This window comes from Chiloscyllium plagiosum, unplaced genomic scaffold, assembly GCF_037043375.1.
Source record: "Chiloscyllium plagiosum isolate Xiang-an unplaced genomic scaffold, Cpla_swu_hap1 HiC_scaffold_3, whole genome shotgun sequence".
NCBI classification, from domain to species: Eukaryota; Metazoa; Chordata; class Chondrichthyes; order Orectolobiformes; family Hemiscylliidae; genus Chiloscyllium; species Chiloscyllium plagiosum.
Genome location: NW_028270141.1, coordinates 99645053 through 99670398, shown reverse-complemented (window position 1 = coordinate 99670398; position 25346 = coordinate 99645053). Strand labels below are relative to the sequence as shown.

The 25346-nt window shown below is 42.1% G+C and overlaps 1 protein-coding gene across 1 annotated transcript in view; it reads right to left on the bottom strand.

Annotated features, from left to right (window-relative positions):
* map3k5 (mitogen-activated protein kinase kinase kinase 5) overlaps nucleotides 1–25346 on the bottom strand; it is a 189942-nt gene that overhangs the window by 83855 nt on the left and 80741 nt on the right. The window contains exons 8-9 of the mRNA XM_043685981.2: nucleotides 17409–17521; nucleotides 9505–9664 (exon numbers count right to left, since the gene is read on the bottom strand). Coding sequence (XP_043541916.1) covers nucleotides 9505–9664; nucleotides 17409–17521 — 273 coding nt within the window. The remainder of the gene's footprint in view (nucleotides 1–9504; nucleotides 9665–17408; nucleotides 17522–25346) is intronic.

Below are 25346 nucleotides of genomic sequence, written 5' to 3'. Positions count from 1 at the left end.
CTTATCCAATTCCCTACTGAAAATCATATCTGAACTTGCCTCCACCACAATTTCAGGCAGTGCACTTCAGATCTCAATCAGTGCACAAAAAAGATTTCTCCCGAAAATATTACAGATGCTGAAAATTTAAAACAAAATAACAGAAAATGTTAGAAATGCTCAGCAGCACAGGCAGCATTAATGGAGAACACCATACAGTTTACAGTGCAGGACTATGAATGTTTCTCCTTAATGGAGACCAATCTCAGCTTTTTAAAACGATCCATGGAACTGAAGCTCAATCAGGGAAACACCTACTCTGTTGCCTTGACATCCTTCTTAAAAAGTATGTTGCCAGACTTAGACACAAAACTTCAGTTGTGGGACTCCAATACTAAACTCATCGTACAAATAGTTTTCAGAAAATTAAAACCAAAGGTCTTCGGAATGGTTAACTTCCCTACAAAATAAAGCAGATGATTGGTGAGCAGCTAGAAAGTCTTTAAGTACTGAAGACGTACATTAATTGTCTAATCAAGAGGCAGCTCAAAGCTTCAACATGACTGTCTGTTTCCATGTGGGAACCTTAAGATACTTCCACATGGAAGATATGCCCTTATCTGAAGCAGCCAAAACAGCAGCTGGAGTCACTGTGGTATGTCAAGTGTAGAGTTTGATGGATATAAAGTTTACAAATGAGACTTATGCAAATTCAGACTGAGAGAAAATGGGTAGCTATTAAGGTGTCAAGGAAGATTAAGCATGGTTAACCCAGGGGAGGCAGAATCTAGCCCCTGCTAATAAGGACTTAGCTGTATGGGCTTGAGAGGAGAAGACAGCAGAGGAGGATGATTAGCTTTAACTCTGTTAACATGTCACGTACTTTATAAAAAATCATTTAGAAGTTCATTTGTACCACATCACCTTCCTCAATCCTCTGTTAATTCATCAAAAACTCAAGCACGTCACAAACATTATTTGCCCTTAGCAACTGACTTCCCTTAATTAAACTTCTCTTGTTCAATGACTGTTAATTTTATTCTGGATTGTTGTTTCTAAAATCTCTTCCACTATAAAGATTAAAATGCTTGGCCCGTATCCTGACACCCTGTGTTGAACAAGTGTGCAACAATTATAATTCCTCAGTTCTCTGGCACTACCACTATATCAAATTAAGACTCAAAAGATTAGAGCCATTGCTCTGTAATTTTCACCCTTGCTGTCCTCAATATCCTCAAATGCTGCCTGTATGGTTCTGGTGACTTATCAAAGTACAGCCATGAATTGATACAGACATTTAATGGTACCCTTTTGCTTTTCAGGTCTAGCCAAGAAAACTGTCCTTGAACCCACTGGGATATGATCTTTTATAAGCCACGGTAGTGATCTCTTAATTCAGTACCGCCACCTTCCCCCTCTCATTATTTCCCTCTGTTGTTTTACACCTTGGAAGAAAGAATATTTACTATTCAATCCTGACCTTTTTTGAGGCAATATCTTCCTTTATCACCATGTCAAATTTCTATCGTGACCTGCAGCTCACCAACTTGTTTTAAACAAAATCAACACATTTGTATACTTACAGTAACCCTAATTGAGACTTTATGATTGTCCTCTTACTCTGTTCCCAAATAATATCTCACTATTTCTTAATCTAGTGCTATGGACAGAGAACTGGTTGAAAGACTGAATACAGAGAGTAGGAATAAATAAGTCATTTTTTGACTGTCAGGCTGCTTCTGGGATTCTCAGCTATTTACAAATCTATGTAAGTGACATGGATGAGGAAACAGAATGTAATGTATTTCATGTATAATATTGGTAAGACAGTAAAGCTCTGAAGAGACACGATACAAGGCAAAGAGACACAGAGCATAAGTGATGATTACAGATGCTGGAGAGTCAGAATAGAAAAGTGTGGTGCTAGAAAAGCACAGCAGGTCAGGCAGCATTTGAGGAGCAGGAGAGTCAATGTTTTGGGCATAAGCCATTCCTGATGAAGGGCTTATGTCCAACAGGTTGATTCTCCTGCTCCTCGGATGCTGCCTGACCTGCTGTGCTTTTCCAGCACCACTCTAATCTAGAATCTGATTTCGAGCATCTGCAGATCTCACTTTCTCCTAGTTGATTCTAACCTTACTGTGAAGCCTTTTCCAACGATGCCTACCTTGAAGTAGTTCTCCTTCTCTCTCTATAAGAATATTAGTGAGTCCTTCTCTCACTGCACACCCCAGGTCATATCTCTCAGCACCCCCAGGCCCACAAGTCTCATTCCTGATGAAGGGCTTATGCTCAAAATGTCGATTCTCCTGCTCCTCAGATGCTGCCTGACCTGCTGTGCTTTTCCAGCACCACACTTTGAGCAAAATAAGTGACAGCGAGGTTAGAAGTGTGGACACAGGTGACAGGTGGAGCATAATATGGGAAAATCTGAGGTTAGTCGCTTTCGTAGGAAATGTAGAATACCTTTTAAATTGTGAGAGGCAATTGCATTTTAATGTTCCCAGGGATTTAGGAACCCTACCAGCTGAAACACAAAGTTAACAGATGCTGTACAAATAGTGTTTGCGTGTTCTGGAATTTAGCGAAATGAGAAGTGAAAATTAAAAGGGGTCTAAGCACCAACCAGCAACCCACCAAAATCCTTCCACATCTGGGTGGCTTGGTACCAATGAATTACGAGTAGCCGACGACTCAATAGGGATTTGTTAGAATATAGAACATAGAACAGTACAGCACAGAACAGGCCCTTCAGCCCATGATGTTGTGCCGACCATTGATCCTCATGTATGCACCCTCAAATTTCTGTGACCATATGCATGTCCAGCAGTCTCTTAAATGTCCACAATGACATTGCTTCCACAACTGCTGCTGGCAAGGCATTCCATGCACTCTCAATTCTCTGTGTAAAGAACTCACCTCTGACATCCCCTCTATACTTTCCTCCAACCAGCTTAAAACTATGACCCCTCGTGTTAGCCATTTCTGCCCTGGGAAATAGTCTCTGGCTATTGACTCTATCTGTGCCTCTCATTATCTTGTATACCTCAATTAGGTCCCCTCTCCTCCTCCTTTTCTCCAATGAAAAAAGTCTGAGCTCAGTCAACCTCTCTTCATAAGATAAGCCCTCCAGTCCAGGCAGCATCCTGGTAAACCTCCTCTGAACCCTCTCCAAAGCATCCACATCTTTCCTATAATAGGGCGACCAGAACTGGACTCAGTATTCCAAGTGTGGTGTAACCAAAGTTTTATAGAGCTGCAACAAGATCTCACAACTCTTAAACTCAATACCCCTATTAATGAAAGCCAAAACACCATATGCTTTCTTAACAACCCTATCCACTTGGGTGGCCATTTTAAGGGATCTATGTACCTGCACACCAAAATCCCTCTGTTTCTCCACACTGCCAAGAATCCTATCCTTAATCCTGTACTCAGCTTTCAAATTCGACCTTCCAAAATGCATCACCTCACATTTATCCAGGTTGAACTCCATCTGCCACCTCTCAGCCCATCTCTGCATCCTGTCAATGTCCCGCTGCAGCCTACAACAGCCCTCTATACTGTCAACGACACCTCCAACCTTTGTGTCATCTGCAAACTTGCTGACCCATCCTTCAATCCCCTCATCCAAGTCAATAAACAGTAGAGGCTCAAGGACAGAGCCCTGTGGAACGCCACTCACCACTGACTTCCAGGCAGAATATTTTCCTTCTACTACTTCTGTCTTCTGTTGGCCAGCCAATTCTGTATCCAGACAGCTAAGTTCCTCTGTATCCCATTCCTCCTGACCTTCTGAATGAGCCTACCATGGGGAACCTTATCAAATGCCTTGCTGAAGTCCATATACACCACATCCACAGCTCGACCCTCATCAACATTTCTAGTCACAATCTCAAAGAACACGATAAGGTTTGTGAGGCATGACCTGCCCCTCACAAAGCCATGTTGACTGCATTTAATCAAGCCATGCTCTTCCAGATGATCATAAATCCTATCCCTCAGAATCCTTTCTAACACCTTGCAGACGACAGACGTGAGACTTACTGGTCTGTAATTGCCGGGGATTTCCCTATTTCCTTTCTTGAAGAGAGGAATTACATTTGCCTCTCTCCAGTCCTCCGGTACGACTCCAGTGGAGAGTAAGGATGCAAAGATCTTCGCAAGTGGCGAAGCAATTGCATTTCTCGTTTCCCAAAGCATCCGAGGACAAATCTGGTCCGGGCCTGGCGACTTGTCAATCTTAATGTTTGACAAAATTTTCAGCACATCAACTTCCTCTATCTCTATCCATTCCAGCAGGCACACCTGCTCTTCAAAGGTTTCATTCACTACAAAGTTCATTTCTTTCGTAAAGAGAGAAGCAAAAAACTCATTTAGGGTTTCCCCTACCTCCTCAGACTCCACACACAAGTTCCCTGATCAGGCCTACTCTTTCTTTGACCATTCTTTTATTCCTCACATAGTGTAAAATGCCTCTGTGTTCTCCCTAATCCGTTCTGCCAAGCCTTTCTCGTGCCCCCTCCTGGTTCTCCTCAGACCATTTTTGAGCTCCTTCCTCGCCTGCCTGTAATCCTCTAGAGCTGAGCTTGACCCTAGCTTCCTCCACCTTATGTAAGCTACCTTCTTCCTTTTGACGAGAAGCTCCACCGCTCTCGTCATCCAAGGTTCCTTTATCTTACCCCTTCTTGCCTGGTTCAGAGGGATATATTTATTCATCACTTGCAACAACAGTTCCTTAAACAGTCTCCACATGTCTATAGTGCCTTTACCATGGAACAATTGCTCCCAGTCCATGCTTTCTAACTCATGTCTAATCACATCATAGTTTCCTCTTCCCCAATTAAATATCCTACCATTTTGCCTAATCCTCTCCTTCTCCATAGCTATGTAGAATGTGAGGCAGTTGTGGTCACTATCACCAAAATGCTCTCCCACCACAAGATCTGATACCTGCCCCGGCTCATTGCTGAGCACCAAGTCTAGAATGGCCTCTCCCCTCGTCGGCCTGTCAACGTACTGAGTTAGGAAACCCTCCTGAACACACCTTACAAAAACAGCTCCATTCAAATCTTCTGCTCGAAGGAGGCTCCAATCAATATTGGGAAAGTTAAAGTCACCCATTACAACAACCATACTACGTCCACATTTTTCCAAAATCTGCCAACCTATGCTTTCTTCCATCTCCCTGCTGCTATTGGGGGCCTGTAGTAAACCCCTAACGAGGTGACTGCTCCCTTGCTGATCCTAATTTCCACCCATACTGACTCGGTAGGCAGATCTTCCTCGACAAAGGAAGCTTCTGTAGCTGTGATACACTCTCTGACTAGTAGTGCTACACCCCCTCCTTTTTTCCCCCCTCCCTATTCTTTTTAAATGCTCTAAACCCTGGAACATCCAGAAACCATTCCTTCCCCTGAGAAACCCATGTCTCTGATATGGCCACAACATCATAGCACCAGGTACTGATCCATGCTCTAAGTTCATCACTTTTATTCCTGATAGCGTTAAAGCAAACACACTTTAACTGATCCCTTGGTTCCTTCCCAGGAAAATCCTTCCCACTAGCTGGTCTACCACTTGCTATTTCCTCATCTGCATCAACTCTCACCTCCGGTATACAGCTCAGGTTCCCACCTCCCTGCCATACTAGTTTAAACCCTCTCGAAATACTCAAGCAAACCTTCCACCCAGGACATTGGTCCCCTTCCAGTTCAGATGTAACCCGTCCTTCTTGTACTGGTCCCACCTTCCCCAGAAGACATCCCAATTGTCTACATATCTGAAGCCTTCCCTCCTACACCAGCTGCACAGCCACGTTTTAAGCTGCGCCCACTCCCTGTTCCTCGCCTCGCTATCTCGTGGCACCGGTAGTAAACTAGAGAACACTACTCTGTTCATCCTGCTTTGCAGCTTCCATCCTAACTCCCTGAAATCACTTTTTATATCCTCAATCCTTTTTCTGGCTATATCGTTAGTGCCAATATGTAACATGATTTCTGGCTGTTTGCCCTCCCCTTTTAGAACCTTATACACCCGATCGGAGACGTCCCGGACCCTGACACCAGGGAGGCAACATACCTTCTGGGAATCCCGATCCTGACCACAAAATCTCCTGTTTGTTCTTCAAAATAATAAAGCAACTCAGGGCCTTAAATGCGAAATAAAATTATACAATTTTTGAAGGGTAAAGCTAATTAGATTGAATGTAAACTCTCAATCATGTTGCGAGAAGGAAAAACTATTTTAAAAAAAGATATGCAGATATCTAAATGGACTGCTGAAGACAAACTACAAAAAGCTAGCCAATCAATATAAACCCTGTGTAAGACAGCGTGCAACAATCTGCCTTGTTACAAATCTGTTTACTCCTTTCCTTTATTGCATAATCATAGAACATAGAACATAGAACAATACAGCACAGAACAGGCCCTTCGGCCCACGATGTTGTGCCGAACATTTGTCCTAGCAAATAATCCTGGATATAATTATGTCACTGATTATTCCTTAGTGAACAGCATTCATTTATGTGTCAATCTTTAATACAGGTATTTTAAAAACAAACTATTTTTAATAAAATCTTGCACCATAATATCCAAGAACATTAGGGGCAGCACAGTGGCTCAATGGTTAGAACTGCTGCTGCACAGCACCAGGGACCTGGGTTCAAGTCCACCCTCCACTACCTGTGTGGAGTTTGCACATTCTCCCTGTATTTGCGCGGGAAGTGCTCCAGTTTCCTCCCACAGTCCAAAGAAGTGCAGGTTAGGTGGGTTGGACATGCTAAAAAGTGTCCAAGGATGTTCAGGCTAGGCAGATTAGCCATGGGAAATCCAGGGTTACAGGGATAGGGTAGGGAGGATGGATCTGGGTGGGATGCTCTTCAGAGGGTTTACATGGACTTGATGGCTGAATGGGGTGCTTCCACACTGTACAGATTCAATGATTCTATTACAGCTGAAAAATATCCTTGAGGGATGGGAAAATGTAGAGCTAAAATCTTGAATTAACAAAAATGTTGTCAGAACTGATGAAGAGTCACTTGGCATGAAAGGTCAGCTGCTTTTCTCTCTATCAATGCTGCCAGACCTACTGGGTTTTGCCAGAAGTTTTGACATAATATTTGTTTTGTTCCCTGCAACCAATCTTCCTGTAGCTTCAAAGGTTTTGCCACTTTTCTGGGAATCTCCCACTACTCTGACTGCTTCTACAGCAATGGTCCTGTGCTGCAAAATCTTCCAAAGAGTTGTCACATTTCAGCTCCCATTCTTCTGACCAGTCTGTGTATCACTCCGACATGAATCTGAAGATCCTAATCCTGACAATCACCTTCCCTTTGATCAGTGCACCAGCTCCCCAGCTGCCTAGCTGAATGCTGACAGATTTGTGACAACCAGCTGCCAAATCCAATATCCTGGACAACCCTCCTGGGCTCACTTCTACTTTGCTTCTCATGTAGGATGGTGAGGTTTATAACAACAATGACAGGGACACAGCCGTGGATAAAGGGAATTACAACCATCACAGTAAAAGTATCCTGGAGTGACAGAGTGAAATACAGTCAGGAAAAAAGTCTGGGCCAACCTCAGACAATTACAGAAGGACAGCAACAGAATCACAGAGGAGAGATTAAGTGAACCCATTCTTTTCTCTGATTAGTAGCTTGAGATAGATTTATAAAACAGTGCACAACACAACGTGGTTCTGGCCATTAGCAATATGGATCTTTGAGAACTCAAAATGAGCACATATCAGGAGGTCCACTGAACTTCATTTTGATACACAAGTATTCTTAACACCTTAAGTTCAACAAACAACAAAAAGTGATGAAATTTGCATAATTCAGGTTTGACCACTATAACTGTTTTGGATTCACAAAAATACTCCTGAAAATACCAAGGGAAGACCAAAGTCATCATCACTGGACCCTGCCACAAGCTTCATTCCTGGCTTCAAGCCTCACTCTCCCCGAGTATGGTCTCAGGCCAAACCTGACTGTTTGCAATCTTGGTGTCATATCTGATCCAAAGATAAGCTTTGATGACATATCAATGTTAACAGTAAGTTCACCCACTTCCCCCTAAAGTTGCTCGATTCTGCTTCTGCTTCAGCAGATCCACATCTAGAAGGAACAAAAAGCATGAAAATTCCAAAGCTCTTCAGGTTTACCTTTCTGCCTCCAAAACATAAGCTAATACAAAACTTTACTCTCTCAATGCCCGATAAGTCCTGTTCAACCACCATCCACTGTGTTTGTTAACTGTCCTCAGCTCCCCATTAAGGCATGCCCTTAAATTCCTATCTTACTTCAGAATGCCTCTAGTTCCTCAGCCTTTCCCATTTCTTTGCCCTCTTTAACCTGGCAACCGTCTAAGATGTCAGTGTTCATCTAATTCTGGCCAATTGTACGTCTCTAACTTTAAATCCTTCACTCAACATTACTGGTACCGCTGATAGCACCATTACCTTTGTGCTGTTTGCGAGGTGGCAGTGTGAAAAATGGATTTGTCATTTCCCTAAATTACAGGGAATAACTTTACTTACAAAGTATTGAATTGGCTGTAAAGTGGCTTGAAATTCCTGAGGTCATACAATGCACAAAATGTAGGGAATCATTCAGATGTATTTTGCTTTTGATAAAGCTTGCATCTTTGTCAGGAAAGTGGGCAGTTCTCTTTCTCAATCAAACTGTAGGCAGCCTGTGAGCAAGCGGAACATGGCCCACCAAAAATGGAGAGACCTGTCAGTAAGTGGATTGGGGGACAATGGGAGTCTCCTACATTCAGGGTGACGGATGGCCATTAGGGGAGACAGGAAGAGGGTGCCCATGTGTGTGCTTGTTAGAGCACATAAGACAGAAGAGAGAGGGGGAGAGGAGAGAAAGAGGGGGAGAGGAGAGAAAGAGGGGGAGAGGAGCGAAAGAGGGGAAGAGGAGCGAAAGAGGGGGGAGAGAAGAAAGAGGGGGGAGAGGAGAAAGAGGGGGAGAGGAGAAAGAAGGGGAGAAGAGAAAGAGGGGAGAGGAGAAAGGGGGGGAAGAGAAAGAGGGGGAGAAGAGAAAGAGGGAGAGAGAGAAACAAAGAGGGGGAAGAGAGAAAGAAAGGGGGGGAAGAGAGAAAGAAAGAGGGGTAGAGAGAAAGAAAGAAGGGAAGAGCAAGAGCGTGAGAGAGACATTGAGCACAAGGGAGAGTGCACGAGAGAAAGAGAGCACTTTATGCTGTGTACGATTGCGTAGTTTGTGCTGTCCATGTAGCACCCTTGGTCCTGGAGGAATGTTGTCTTGTTTTTACTGTATCAGTTGTATATGGTATAAATTACAAATAAAAGCTCCTCTCTCTCTCTCTCATTTAGCAGCGAATGTACACCATTCTGTCATTATTATGAGATAAAGATTTTATTTTGCAGGATTGTCTTCTTTGTGTTGACAAAGAACAATCAATTCCTCATATCTTCCCACTTCCATAGCAGTCCCAACTGACTCCAATCACACTGATTTCTTATTTCACTCCGCCATGAATCCAGACTTACCATGCTGGTGCCTTGAGTTTAAAAAGCTTCTCAGAAGCCATGATAACTCGGAGAGGGTCATTTGCTAACATACTGGCGCCAAGGAAAAAGCCAACATCCCAATAACTTTGTATTTTTTCCAGATTGCCCTTTTTCCCCAGTAGACTGCTGAGCTTCACACCTGGACAGAATTAGAAAAATCACCAAGATTAGTACAGACAGAGGTGCGATATATTATAACACATTCAAATCAACCTCAAGAATCTTCTTATTTCAGAAAAATCATATGCATGTGTTTGTTCTAATTGGACTGATCAAAAGGAATGACAAAGTGTTTCCATTTTGTTTCCAGTCTAGCCTAAGTTTTGAATTGCACACTTTGGAAAGTTGACCTTCATAGAAGTCCATTCAAGTATTCGATCAATCATTTCCCAAATTGCACATTGCTTTGAAATGAAGTATATGCTGCCAGTCATTAGGTTCAAATCTGTTCAATGTAAAACAAAATGTCTTTAAAAGGTATCAGATACACACCCTCACAAATGACTATTTTGTGATCAAATTTTAATGACAGTGATTCTAACTTCAAACATGACTTCTATCAGTACATTACAAACCAAATTTTATTTAGGGCTTCAGATCAGGGTTTAAAGTTCTGAAGAAGAGTCATTGGACTCAAAGTTTAACTCTTGTTTCCCTATCTGCAAATGCTGCCAGATCTTATTTGGGTTGTACTATAGGCACTCCAATAGTCAGCGGGAAATTGAGAAGCAAATGTGTAGAGATCTCAGATAGCCGAAAGAACAATAGGGTTGAAACAGTAGGGGTTTTTAACTTTCCAAAAATAGGTTGGGACTGCCGTAGTGTTAAGGGTTAGAGGAATTTGTTAAGTGCATACAAGAAATTTTTATGACTCAATATGTGGATGTATCTACCAGTAAAGGGGCAAAACTTGACCTACTCTTGGAAAGTAAGGCAGGACAGGTGACTGAGGCATCAGTGAGGGGGCATATTGGGGCCAGTGATCTTAATTCTATTAGTTTTAAAATAGTTATGGAAAAGGATAGACCTGATCTAAAAGTTAAAGTTCTAAATTGAAGCAAGGCCAATTTTGATGGTATTAGGCTGGAACTGTCAAAATTTGGTTGGGGGCAGATGTTTGCAGGTTAAGGGACAGTTAGAGAGTGGGAAGTCTTCAAAAATGAGATAACAAGAGTCCAGAGACAGTATGTTCTTGTTAGGATGAAGGACAAGACTGGTAAGTTGAGGGAATGCTCGATGACTAGAGAAATTGAGGCTGTGGTCAAGAATCAAAAAAAGGAAGCAGATGTCATGCATAGACAGCTAGGATGAGTGAATCCCTAGGGGAGTATAAGGACAGTAGGAGTATATTTAAGAGGGAAATCAGGAGGTAAAAAAAACCCAAGAGATAGCTTTGGTAAATAGAGTTAAGGAGAATCCAAAGATTTTCTAAAAATAGATTCAGCGCAAAAGAATAATGAGGGAGAGAATAGGGAGTCTTAAAGAGCAACGTGGCCATCTGTGTGTGGAAACACGGGAGATAGGGCAGATACTAAATTAACATTGCACGTCAGTGTTTATTTTGGAGAAGGATATGGAAGCTAGGGAAATCGGGGATCTAAATAATGATGTCATAAAAAGTGTCCATGTTGCAGAAAAGGTGATGTTGGAGGTCTTAAAATGCATAAATGTAGTTAAGTCCCCAGGATCTGATCAGGTGTAACCCAGAGGCTTGTGGTAAGCTAGGGATGAGATTGCAGGGCCCCTTGCTGAGATATCAGGATCATTGACAGCCACAGGTGAGATGTGGAAGAGAAGAGGGTGGCTAATGTGGTACCATTATTTAAGAAAGGTGGTAAGGAAAAGCCAGGGAACTACAGACTGGTAAGCCTGACATCTGTGGTGGGCAAGATGGTGCAGGGGATTCTGAGGAACAGGGTTTACATGTATTTGGAAAAACAAGGACCAATTAGGGATAGTCAACATAGCTTTATGCATGGAAAATCATGTCTCACTAACATGATTGAGTTTTTTGAACAAGTGACCTCCTAGGTTTAATGATGGATGCTAAGTATATGGATTTCAGCAAGGGGTTCAACAAGATTCTGCATGGTAGTCTGGTTAGCAAGGTTAGATCACATGGGGTCCAGGGGGAGCTAGACAACTGAATACAAAATTGGCTTGAAGGTAGAAGACAGATGATGGTAGTGGAGGGTTGTTTTTCAGACTGGAGGTCTGTGATCAGTAGTGTGCCACTTGTATCGGTACTAGCTCCACTACCTTTTATCATTTATATAAATGATTTGGACGTGAATATAGGAGGTATAGTTAGTAAGTTTGCAGATGACACCAATAGTAGTGGTGTAGTGGACAGTAAAGAGTATAACGTGACCTTCATCAGATGGGCCAATGGGCTGAGGAGTGGCAGATGGAGTTTAATTTAGATAAATGTGTTGTATTGCGTTTTGGAAAGGCAAATCAGGGCAGGACTTATACACTTTATGGTAAGTTACTTGACAGTGTTGCTGAACCAAAAGACATAGGAGTGCAGGTGCATAGTTCCTTGAAAGTGGAGTCACAGGTACACATGGTGGTGAAGGCAGTACTTTGCATGCTTGCCTTCATTGGTCACTGCATTAATTATTGGAGTTGGAATGTCATGTTGCAGCTATACAGGATATTGGCGAGGCCACTTTTAGTATACTGCATTCAATTCTGGTCTCCCTGTTATATGAAAAATGTTGTTAAACTTGAAAGGGTGCAGAAAAGATTTACAAAGATGTTGCTGGGACTGGAGAATTTGAGCTATGGGGAGAGGCTGAATCATTTGGGCGGCATGGTGGCATAGTGGTTAGCACTGCTGCCTCACAGCGCCAGAGACCCGAGTTCAATTCCCACCTCAGGTGACTCTCTGTGTGGAGTTTGCACATTCTCCCCGTGTCTGTGTGGGTTTCCTCCGGGTGCTCCGGTTTCCTCCCACAGTCCAAAAATGTGCAGGTTAGGTGAATTGGCCATGCTAAATTGCCCATAGTGTTAGGTGAAGGGGTAAATGTAGGGGAATGGGTCTGGGTGGGTTGCTCTTCGGAGGGTCGGTGTGGACTTGCTGGGCCAGAGGGCCTGTTTCCACACTGTAAGTAATCTAATCTAAAGCTGGAACTTTTTTCCCTGGAGCGTCAGAAGCTGAAGGGTGACCTTAAAAGTTGGGCCGAAGGGTCTGTTTCCGTGCTGTACAACTCTATGACTCTAATACTGCCATGAATTGATTGAGCACAAGTTACCCATAGCATGTCTCACTAAAAAAAAGGTAAAAGCACAATTTAATTGAGATGACAACATTTGAACTGGTTTTGTAAAAAGCATAACTATGACATGTCAATGGCAAATAAAAGCCTGACAGCAAAGAATGATAAGTTTGAAGTATGTAACTCCATGTCTAAAGTTCTTAGAGAGGTTCTTCTGTTAGAGGCAGTGAAAAACTCACTACCTTCCATCATAAGAATCTATGTTGAGGACCAAAGTGTTGCAACAGTTAGACAAGCAGCAATAATGGCTGACAATTATATGCAAATTGTAAAACTAAACGTTTCTTCTGTTACCTTCATAAATTTGAAAGGGACAGGAAATGGGAGACTGATAGTAAGGAAAGGTGCCTCAGTAAAGAACAAACAGCTGGAATGTACCAAGCTCATCTCCTCAGATCAGACTGTCACGTACTGAGGGGTAATGTGAAAATTGGAAGTGAAAGTGGTGTTTCCATTGTAGCAAGATGGGGGACATTTATTCTGAAAGTTGGAAGTTGCAGGAGAAACACATAAGAATTATTAGAATTAGGAGTAGTCTGAAAAGAAAACTCAAAAGGAAGAGGCCACAGATTGAATTGTAGCTAAGAGACCAGCGGAAAACATTGCTGTGAATAGAGAAGTACAAATGGTAGATGAGAATTAGGAAGAGTTTTTGTCTGAAGGGAAAACAACAACCCTTCCTTCAAATTAATGCAACAATACTAAGGATACAGGGACTTCTCAAACTCTTGCTGAAGAAGGATTTAGTTTTCCCTTCAGAGAGTTCAATATAAGCCAAATTGTTGGTAAATGGGAGAGGTGGACAGTATATTCCAGTTCTACTGTATAAAGTCCATTAGAGTGTGATTTGTCATCTGGACTAGTGGTTATCAGAACAATTAAAACATTATCTGGGTTTGGCAGTTGATTTAATCCTGAGAAATGGTTTAGCAACAGTTAAATTTATAACAACAAAGTCCAGCTGAGGTTACAGAGACAAAGGAATAGTTGTAAGAACAGGGTCTGGGTAGTTTTCCAACATGTGTGGTGACCAGAGCAATGATTAAACAAAATTAATTACTAGTGATTCATTAATACCATCAGGAAAGTTGAAGCTCTAGTTAAGAATGAGGATATTTCAAAAGAAGCATTTGGCATGTCTTTGTTAATTAAGGGTCAGGAAACAGGTCCAGAGGGTTAGGAAAGTTAAAACGGACTGTTCACACAGAAGCTGAGGCTGAAGGAGTTTCAGATAGCATTCCTTCTCATTTTGTTTCCAGCTACATGGGTCTCTGAGGTCTGTGTACAGCAGTGCCTTGCAGATATGAACATTTTGATGCTGAGTGTGGACCTTTGGAGTGATTGCATGCACGCACTGCTGTGCAATTTAGAGGGATCATCAGTTCTAGAGTATGATGATATGAGAAATAGCATTCTGTTGAAGAGATAAAGGCATCCTCACAGACATGCAGATAGTGAATGAATGGTTGTTTGTTAAATAGTGGCACTGTCCAGATATCCTAGAAAGATATTGTAAGTAACACATGAAATTCCTGTGGCAGATCACACTGGAATACGGAAAATATATGCATTGATAAACAACACTTTCATGGCCAGAACTTCATAAGACAGGTCAGGTTTGATAAAACATGCCTCATGTGATTGGAAAGCCTCAACATATAAGCAAACCAGCAACTTTAATACCCATACCAATTTTGAAGAACAATTTAACTGAATATTATCAGATTGTGTAGGACCATTACTGAAAAGAAAAGGAGATCAATACACCCTTATAATTATGAATTTAACCACCGAATTCCCAGAAGTTATTCCTTTAAAGGCAAGTGCTAAAGCAATAGTGGATTCGTTCACACAGATTTTTTTGACTCATTAATGGACTGTAATTGGAGATACGACCCTGATCAGATTGTGACATTTGATGTCTAACATTTTCCAGGACACCTTTAGCAATAAAGCAAATGAAGCCAACTGCATACCATCTGCAAATCCAGAAAGCTTTGAAGAGATACCATCAAATCATGAGTAAGGGCATACTCTTATGAATACCTACAGGATTGGGAGAAAGGATTAGACTTCTCATTGTATGCGAAGAGAGATTCCTCAAATGAATCAGAAGGATTTCGTCCATTTCAATTGATATATGGTCACAAGGTAAGAGGTTCATTAAAATTGTATCAGGAGAAGTTCTTGAACCTGAATGAGTAAGCCTCAATGTTGGATTACATGCCCATATTTCTAGAGCTATCACACGAGCATATGAAAAAATTCACACGCAAAAATTAAGGCATAGGCAGATAAAAATTCTACAACTATACAATTGTGTGTACTTTTATAAAATCTTTAAATGCTGTGATGACTCCAGGGAAAATGAAGTTTGATTTCCAGCGAGCTACCCCAGTGAGGTGCAATACCATTCAAGTCAATGCCACCTGATTTGGTCCTTTAACAACCCTGGATCAAAAACCTGGAATTATCTCCAACAGCAGTGGCACTGTAGGTAAGCCACATGGACTGTATCATTTCAAGAAGGCAAGTCACTGTTACCATCTCAAGGGCAATCATCTTGATGCTTCATCTTTTCGTTAAATGATAGCTATAGTCCAAAAATACATTTGAATAATTTTCTCATTCTTTTCCTTCTTAAATGGTCACCCCAACTGCGAAGAAACATGCTGCATCACCCGCCAATCAATTCATAGAAAGATCTATCCATTTAGTGCATATTACAATTAACTGGATGATACATAACTAGCAATTAGTGCAGAATCAATATTATAGCACAGTCTTTTCCCAGATTTTGTTGGATTTGCTATGTAGGTCTGTGAATACACTTTAGGCCTAGTTGACTGAATCAAAAGGATTCTAACATTTGTTTTAATCAGCAACCCTGAACATTCTGAAGTTGACATGGTCCTAAATTGCAGTTTTAAGGGAAATCTGACATTGAAAATTACAACCAAAAATTGGTCAACCCAATTTCCACTTATCACTCAAAAACAAGATGCAACATGGCAGTGTCAGCAATTAGCACATTCATTATGTTTATTCTTAGATATACACCCATCCTTATTTGACTGACTATTTGATAACCTGATGGACTTCCAATTTAAAATAGGTTATCCATTTACAACATTTTCAAAGACCATAAACAAAGCCACAGCAAGACTTTAGCGTAATATATAAGTATATTAATAATTTGAACATTGGAGAGGCAAGTTCAGACAAACCACATTTTCACTCAATTCAATGGCAAGGAAAGTCCATCAGGGTACAAAATAGGTGGTGTATGCCCCAACTGCCTATCTGGAATCACCAAACTGAATCCCTAACATAATACTATAACAGAGGAGGTGGGACATGTTGGTTTAGGGAGGGGGTATGAACTTATATGCTCAGTGTCTGCATGAAGTTTTGTGCTGATTCAAAAAAACAAACAAGAGAACCTGTCACTCTTCAGTACTTCCTCTTTCCGCGGTTGTGGTCAAGAAAATTTATTTTTAATTTTGCAGATGCATCTGACATCCAACTGAAACCAAGCCCTCATAAGCTCAAAGCAGATGCATATTTGAAATAGTCCTGCAAACTGTCGCTCAAATTCCATACAGTGGGTGCACAGGAATGTGAGTGGACTCCCCTCCCTGACTAATTCTACAGCAGGTCCTGTAGTGTACACTGGAACTCGGACACTATATCCTCACTGCAGTTCAACAGAAGAGGATATGGATTCTGCCAAGGGAAACTTCAAAGCTCAGCCCATTTGACCCCCATTTCTCCACAGGAGAAAAATATTTTCTGGCTTCATAATTTCTCAGTCTAAAAGGGTTTGGAGCTCCCTCCATTGGGCATACAAAGTGTTCTCAAATTTTCAAACATTGCACCAGGATTGGCACCTCTTTCAGGTTCAGGCCACTTGTTCTAATAGTTACGATGACCTGATCCCAGAATGTGGATAGAATAAGTGGGTCCTCCAGCAGATGGCAGGGAAGGCTGCTGCACCACTTCATGCAGAGCCCCAGGAATTCCAGTGCCACTGGGCTGACTAATGAAATGTTCCGGTGGCTAGTGAAGTGGCAGAGCATGTCTCTGTTCAGGCATTTCCAGATGGCAAAATGCCAGTGATTCAAAGTGACACTAGTTAAAGAGAAATTTGGGAAATTATCCGGTAATGATTCAAAAGTCCCATTCAGCAGTGTGAGATGATGCACTTCAAGCGAAAAACTTGCAAAAGCAAAAAAGAATTGGGAAAGGTGAAGGCAGGAAAAAATATTCAGATATCCCCCCCATGTCATAATGGATTTTATTTCTGAGTCAGTGATTTTTAATTGTAAAGGTTAAAAGGTAAAATATTTGATTTAAGAAAAATGTCAGTACAAATGACTGAAATCTCAACTCAGTATTCCACAGTTCTATCAAACAGACGATATGGCATCTTGTAGCAAAATGTCTTTACCAAAATACCTTGATAAACATTCCAGCAAGTGTAACATTAAAAGAAAACTGCATCAATGACAACTAATAGTTTGAATAGTAGCTAACCGTGGTACTTCTTTATATAACCTGGGTTTAAAAACATTTTTATAGACATGAATTGAAACGAATTACCTGTTTTGTGCAGTTCAAAGGATGTGTCAAACTGATGTCCTGCTGCAAGGAGGAGAACAGCTAAATTTATCCCAGAATGTACTGTTGGCTCAGATTCAAAGGCCTTTCCATACCTTAAACAGAAGATCCAACGTTAATGAAAATTTACATGTTCAGGTGGCTACCTTTAACTGGAAGTTAATTGCATGAATAAACACCTCAGTATTTACTGAATCAGTGAACATAACTAATGTAATGTAAGCCAGCACACACAGGAGCACCTAGAACAAAACGTCAGTGTTTATTCAAGAGATCTGGTTAAGACGTAAATCACTGCAAATTCATTCTAAAGCAGCAAAAAAGTAAAGGTCTAAGCAGTCCGGAAATTTGAATCAAAGAAGAATCCTGGTATTCCAGTACCCAAAGGATAATCAGCAAGTGTTTCCCCATTGGGTAGGTTATGTGGGCACATCCTCACCTACCCAATCAGCCACCCAAGCCATCAATCCCGCTGCACAGTGCTGAGGTATATTCACTGACAGATGATTGAATAAAGGGCTGATTGAATAAAGGGATGTTTATTCTTCCACCCGTGAAAGGGGTTCTTATAAGGCACTCAGACTGTTCATTTCAACCTGTGGTTATCATAATGTCTACTTCACAAAACCGGTGGAGAAGGTAAAATTGTACAATTTAGCTCATTTCTCATATTCCTCAGTTGTACCCTTATGTGTTAAGAACCATGTGTATGTTCAACTACGAACTGAACACTAAGTCTATCACATTTATTTTACAGCTGAATTTGAGTAGTGGGATAGTAGAAACACAATTGAAAGTTGAAGAGTCGGGAAACCATAGCACAATTGTCAACTTTCACAAAAAACCAAATAAGTGGTTTACTTTTTCAATTTGCAAGTCAAATTAGTCAGCAACATATCTTACAATACAGTTGTATACAGTACTCAGTGGGGCAAATAAATCAAATCAATATTTTATAATTTTCTCTGCTATTGCAATGGCAATAAGCAGTGACACTAATTTACTGTGTCATCACTGTATTTCAGTCAGAATTACATTAATAAGGTAATTGTCTAAGGTGTTGAGCGAGAGCATCATATTTCGTAAAAGTGGGTGTGTCATTTTCTTTTCTCCTTTGGGGGAAACTTTCCACTCCTTAAAAGTGGCAGGGAAGGTGACAGAAAGGGCTAATAATTGGACGCGTTGGAATCAGGCAAATTGACCATTGCCCACTGAAGTCCCAGGTATGAGGCATTCAAGTCAGATAACCCAGACCTTTACAAGAAATTCAGATACGATCTCTGTAAGGTCATTAGAGATCTCCGTAAGGCTATTAGAGATACCAAGAGGCCCAAACAAACCACACAGGCACCTACAGTATGTGGCGAGGCTAATGGGCCACAAAGCAAAGCAGAACAGAATAGTGGACAAAAGGTACATCCCTCCCTGATGCGCTCAATGCATTTTACATTTGTTTCAAACAGAAGGTCAGTGAAACGCTGTCACCTGCCCTGACAGTCCCTGATGCACCTGTTCCCTCAGTCATATATATATGACTGTATATATTAGACTGGCCTTTTTGAGAGTGAACCCATGCAAAGTGACTTGCCCAGATGCGGTTCCGGCCATGCACCTACATCCTGTGTGGACCAGCTGGCGGGAGTATTCGCTAACATCTTTAATCTCTTCTTGCTACAACCTGAAGTCTGCACCCGCTTCAAGGAGACCACCATCGTCCCGGTGCCAAAGAAAACACATGCACCGTGCCTCAATGCCTACTGCCCAGTGGCTCTGACCTCCATAATTATGAAGTGCTTTGAGAGGTTAGTCATGGCTCATATCAACTCTAGTTCCCAGTCTGCCTTCATCCCTTGCAACAGGTCCACAGCAGACACCATCTCACGTGCCCTACACTCATCCCTGGAACATCTGTACAATAAGGAAACCTTGTCAGGCTCCTAGCTATTGACTACAGTTGTGTTTTCAACACTATAATCCCAACCAAACTAATCTCCTAATGCTGAGACTGAGGTCTCTGCTCTGCCCTCTGCAACTGGATCCTCGATTTCCTGACCCACAGATCGCAATCAGTAAGGATAGGCAACAGCATCTCCTCAACAATTCTCAACACCAGTGGCCAGCAAGGCTGTGTACTCAGCCCCTTACTGTACTCTCTGTACACTCATGACTTGCAGCCAAACTTTGTACGAACCCTCTACAAGTTCATCATTGTAGGCCAGATCTCAAACAATGATGAAACAGACTACAAGAAAGAGACAGAGTGCTTGGTGGCATGGTGTGAAGATAACAATCTCTCCCTCAATGTCAATAAAACAAAAAAGCTGGTCACCGACTTCAGGAAGTAAGGTGGAGGGGATGCCCCTATCTACATCTGTGGTACTGAGGAGGACATGGTCAACAGCGTCACGCTCCTGGGAGTGATTATCACTAACAGTCTGTCCTGGTCCACCTGCACTGACACTACAATCAAGAAAGCACAACAATGCCTCTAATTCCTAGGAGGCCAAGGAAATTCAGCAAGTCCATAAAGACTCTTATCAATTTTTATAGACGCACCATAGAAAACATTTTATGCGGATGCATCACAGCTTGGTATGGCAACTGCTTTGCCCAGGATTGTAAGAAACTACAAAGAGTTGTGAACACATCCCAGTCCATCAGGCAAACCAACCTTCCATCCATTGACACAATCTACACTTCTCGCTGCCTTGGGACTGCTCCCAACTTGGTCATAATCTCTCCCAACCTCTTGTTAAGCAGAAGACAAAAAAGCTTAAATACATGTACCAACAGGTTCAACAACAGCTTCTTCCCTGCTGTTATTAGACTTCTGAATGGACGTCTCAAATTTTAAATTTAATGTTGATCTTGCTCATAGTGCACCTTCTCTGCAGCCGAACATTGCGTTCTTCACTCTGTTCTATTAGCCTAAAGCACTTTTTATGATATGGTGTGCCTGTACCAAACGCAAAACAAAACTTTTCACTGTACCGAGCTACACGTGACATTAATAAATCAAATCAAATTAAAAAGACAATTCTCTTGCTGCTACCTCAGGAATATCCTGGGCAGGAGGCCTAAAATCAACCTTCCTGATCCTGAAGTTGTCAAACAGTCTAAACACAGCCTGTAACACACTAAATTTATTCCCAGAAGGCAAGAAGATTGGCAGCCTACCCAAATACAATGGTGGGGTGGCCTGCCTGCCTCATTGAGGATGGGAATCTCAATTTGTTTCAGTCTAGGGGCAACATGGGCTGCTGAAACCCAGCTCCTTGCTTTCGTCTCCCTGGTTGCTGGTCATCATGCTCTCCATGACTCAAGCCCCACCACAAAAATGACCTAACACATTCAGTATTTCTGTGGAGCCAGCAGCCTGGACCTTTAAAGTGGGGCAGATCCTGACAGAAGGTACCAGCCTCTGAATGGCTGCGAGCCATCTCAGTCCGAGGAAAGCACGAGAAGTGTGTTGGTCACGACTAAAGTTCCCCATAGTCAGTTACAGAGTGTCTCACTCTTAAAGACTGAAAATATTCAGAAGAAGGAGGAAAATTCCTGGGCTTAGTCTGAGCACATTTTTCCTTATTTCCAGCTGAAATGACTGTGGACAAGTGCATCTTAATCCAATTTTGCTTGATGAAATATGTTTACCCTTGAGCCTAAATAAAGATTTCTAAATATATTATATAGCAATGCACTTCTATTCTTACCCCAATAGTTAGCTACATATAGTAGATTTGTTCTATGTTATGGAAAGACGTTGATGGGCCAAATAGCTTCCTTCTGTCTTGTGATGATTATATGACAGTAACTCTGTAGCTAGTGTCACAACCATCATTTTTGGTTTGAACCATGAACTGTGAGCTGAGAGCCGAAGGTGACCTTTGGACTGTGAGCTGCAGCTTGTTTGAAAAGAAAAAGAGGGAAAACAAACAAATCGATATTTGTTTGTGAGGCCAGACTTAGAAGTTAATTGCAGATTGATTTTTGTCTAAAGTACACAACAGACATCTCAACTCAGGAGCGACATTATGCTTAAGCAGATGACTGAATGCTGACTCGGGTCTCATAGGGAATTATGGGGACAATCAGTCTAACAAAGAAGATTTTGAAAAAAAAACAGAGAAACCAAAGTGTGCACTGGTTTTGAACTGTATGTTTTTGTCAGGATTGTAGCTGCCAAAGCTACAGGATGGAGGTTTGTTTGTTCCTTGGTTATCCACCTGTTATCAGCTCATTGAAAATTCAGAAAATGAAACCTACATTATAAGAATTAAATGAATATTCCTCAAAGCCTACTGGAAGCTATTTGCATTGATCACTGTCTCCAGAATTGAAGCAAAATACAGCCAATGTATTGGTGATTCTAGACATTGTGGAAACAGCTTAAGTGAATTGGCAAGTTACATCTCATTGATTTTCCTTTTGATTTGTTCCTTATCTATGTCTGTCTGTCTGTCTTTGTGAGAGTGGGGGCTGGAATCAAAGATGAGTACGTATCGTTAAAGTTTCTCTTCGGAAGTGGGTATCGCTGGCTGGGGCAGTATTTATACCTCGTCCCCAGTTGCTCTTTAGAGGATGGTGGTGAGTTGTCTTTTTGAAGTGCTGCAGTCCATGTGCTGTAGGTAGATCCACAATACTGTTAAGGAAGGGAATTTCAGTATTTTGACCCAGTGATAGTGAAGGAACAAAGATACATTTCCAAGTTTGAATGGCGAGTGGTTTGAAAGGAACTTGCAGGTGATGATGTTCCTATATATCTGCTGCCCTTGTCCTTCTAGATGAAAGCAATCATAGGCTTTAAGGATCTTTGGTGAATTTCTGCAGTGCATCTTGTAGATAGTACACACTGCTGCTATTGAATGTCGGTGGTGGAGAGAGTGGATGCTTGTGGATGTGGTGCTAATCAAGTGGGCTTACTTATCCCAGATGATGTCAAGCTTCTTGAGTGTTGTTGTTGGTGGTGGACAGGCTTACATTGTAGACATTAATTAGATTATCCGTTGTTTAATGATATTTTGCTAAAACTACTGTGTTATAGTGGCCCATGACTAAAGTTGACAAAACAGCCACCTGAGCTTTTAAAGTTGACACAAGATGGCTGAAAGGGTTAGCAGCTACATGTAGCAGACTTTTGGTCTCCATACAGAGTTATTGGATAAGATAATGAAAGGTTGGAGGTGGTCATAAAAGGTCCTGGTGACAAGAAACGATAAGGAATTTACCTGGGTTCCTCTTACAGGCAGTTCTAACCATATAAGCATTTTATTAAGCAGTACTTTTGAAAGGCGTAGTTAAGCCACAGTCCCTAGTTCGTTATTAGTGAAAAGGAGGAGAAGTCTGATCTTACATTTTCTGAACTTAATGGTAATTGTAACTTAGAAATGCAAACAAGAAATTAGTGCGAAACAAATTTAGGAGCAGTCAACCACAGACAACTGTAAGAAAGTAAAATTAGTAATGGAAAGCGTTTAGACCAGAAATAGTAAAAGATTGATTCAAGAACTGAACTCTGGTTTAAAACTCATTTATAATATGAGAATAGCCAGGGTTGTAATTGCACTGCAAGTCAGAATGACTGCTTGTTGGATCTTTCAGGCTGAAGTTGGAGAGGGGTTGTTACCAATTTGTCAACTATGTCACAGAACAGTAGTCACTTTATATTAGAGTTAATTTTAAAGATTTCATAACAATTGATAGGAATGAATATCCTTCCTAATCTTATTAATGTTGGTAGCAAATTTGGAAGAGTTCTTAGTGATAAAGGAGTACTTAGGTTATTGGCAAATAATGTGATGCTGCTGACAAATATCTGGGAAGGAGTGCCACAGTCAGATGCATTGTAAGATCCCAAAGAGAGATGATGGAGATATCTGGTAAACATCGTGAGAATAAGGGAGGAGCTAGGGCAGTTGATAAAGTTGTCCATCTTGGATTGTATGCTTACTGGATTGGATGCATAGATTAGGGGGATGTGACTAACAACAACATCAATGTGCATATAATTATGATAACCCAAAAAGGAATAAAAATGTTGTATTCAGCATCACTAACCTCTCCTCTGATCTGAACTGTGATTAAGACGGCAATTGACCCCAAGTGAAAGCCAGATTTGGAACAGTCTTTGGCCTTTGCCACATGCATGGTAAGAGAACTCAGAATAAAGGTGGCTCAGTGGTTAGCACTTCTGCCTCATAGCACGAGGGATCCAGGATTGATTCCACCCTTGGGCAACTGTCTGTGTGGAGTCTGCATATTCTCTCCGTGTCGGCATGAGTTTTCCCTAGGTATTTTGGTTTCCTCCCACAGTCCAAAGATGTGCAGGTTAGGTGGATTGGCCATGTTTAATTGCCCATAGTGTGCCCAGGGATTTGCAGGCTGGGTGGTTCAGCTATGGGTGATGCATATTACAGGGACAGGGTTGGAGGGTAAGAGAATGGGTTCGGGTGGGATGCTCTTCAGATGGGCCAAATGGCCCAATGACCACACTGTAGGGATTCTGTGATTCTATAAAGATCACTCGAACTGTTGAATATCAAACTCAAGACTCCTCACTGTATCATTTATAAACAGTTAATTATTTTGTTTAAGCTATAAATTTCACAAAGCCTGGAATTGGTTATTCAAAAAAATCTGTTTAGGAACCAGTCAGGCAATTTTGAGAGAGAATGAGTATTTTAATTTTACTATGTTGAGAATACAGGGACAGAGGGATTATCTGTCTCCATGTCATAATACTAGAGCAATATAAAACCAATGAACAAGTTGTTCAGTTTACACAATGAATTCACTCTGGATTAGTGGTGATGGAAGAGCACAGCAGTTCAGGCAGCATCCAAGGAGCTTCGAAATCGACGTTTCGGGCAAAAGCCATCCATCAGGAATAAAGGCAGTGAGCCTGAAGTGTGGAGAGATAGGCTAGAGGAGGGTGGAGGTCGGGAGAAAGTAGCATAGAGTACTATGGGTGAGTGGGGGAGGGGAAGAAGGTGATAGGTCGGAGGAGAGTGTGGAGTGGATAGGTGGAAAAGGAGATAGGCAGGTAGGACAAGTCCGGACAAGGCTGTGCTGGAAGTTTAGAACCAGGGTGAGGTGGGGGAAGGGGAAATGAGGAAACTGTTGAAGTGCACATTGATGCCCTGGGGTTGAAGTGTTCCGAGGCGGAAGATGAGGCGTGCTTCCTCCAGGCGTTTGGTGGTGAGGGAGCGGCGGTGAAGGAGGCCCAGGACTTCCATGTCCTTGGCAGAGTGGGAGGGGGAGTTGAAATGTTGGGCCACGGGGCGGTGTGGTTGTTTGGTGCAGGTGTCCCGGAGATGTTCCCTAAAGCGCTCTGCTAGGAGGCGCCCAGTCTCCCCAATGTAGAGGAGACCGCATCGGGAGCAACGGATACAATAAATGATATTAGTGGATGTGCAAGTAAAACTTTGATGGCGGTGGAAGGCTCCTTTAGGGCCTTTGATAGAGGTGAGGGAGGAGGTTTAGATTAGATTAGATTACAGTGTGGAAACAGGCCCTTCGGCCCAACAAGTCCACACCGACCCGCCGAAGCGAAACCCACCCATACCCCTACATTTACCCCTTACCTAACACTACGGGCAATTTAGTATGGCCAATTCACCTGGCCCTGCACATCTTTGTCACTGTGGGAGGAAACCGGAGCACCCGGAGGAAACCCACACAGACACGGGGAGAACGTGCCAACTCCACACAGTCAGTCGCCTGAGGCGGGAATTGAACCCGGGTCTCTGGCGCTGTGAGGCAGCAGTGCTAACCACTGTGCCACCGTGCCGCCCCAGGGCGGTGTGGGCACAGGTTTTACAGTTCCTGCGGTGGCAGGGGAAAGTGCCAGCATGGGAGGGTGGGTTGTAGGGGGCGTGGACCTGACTAGGTAGTCACGGAGGGAACGGTCTTTGCGGAAGGCGG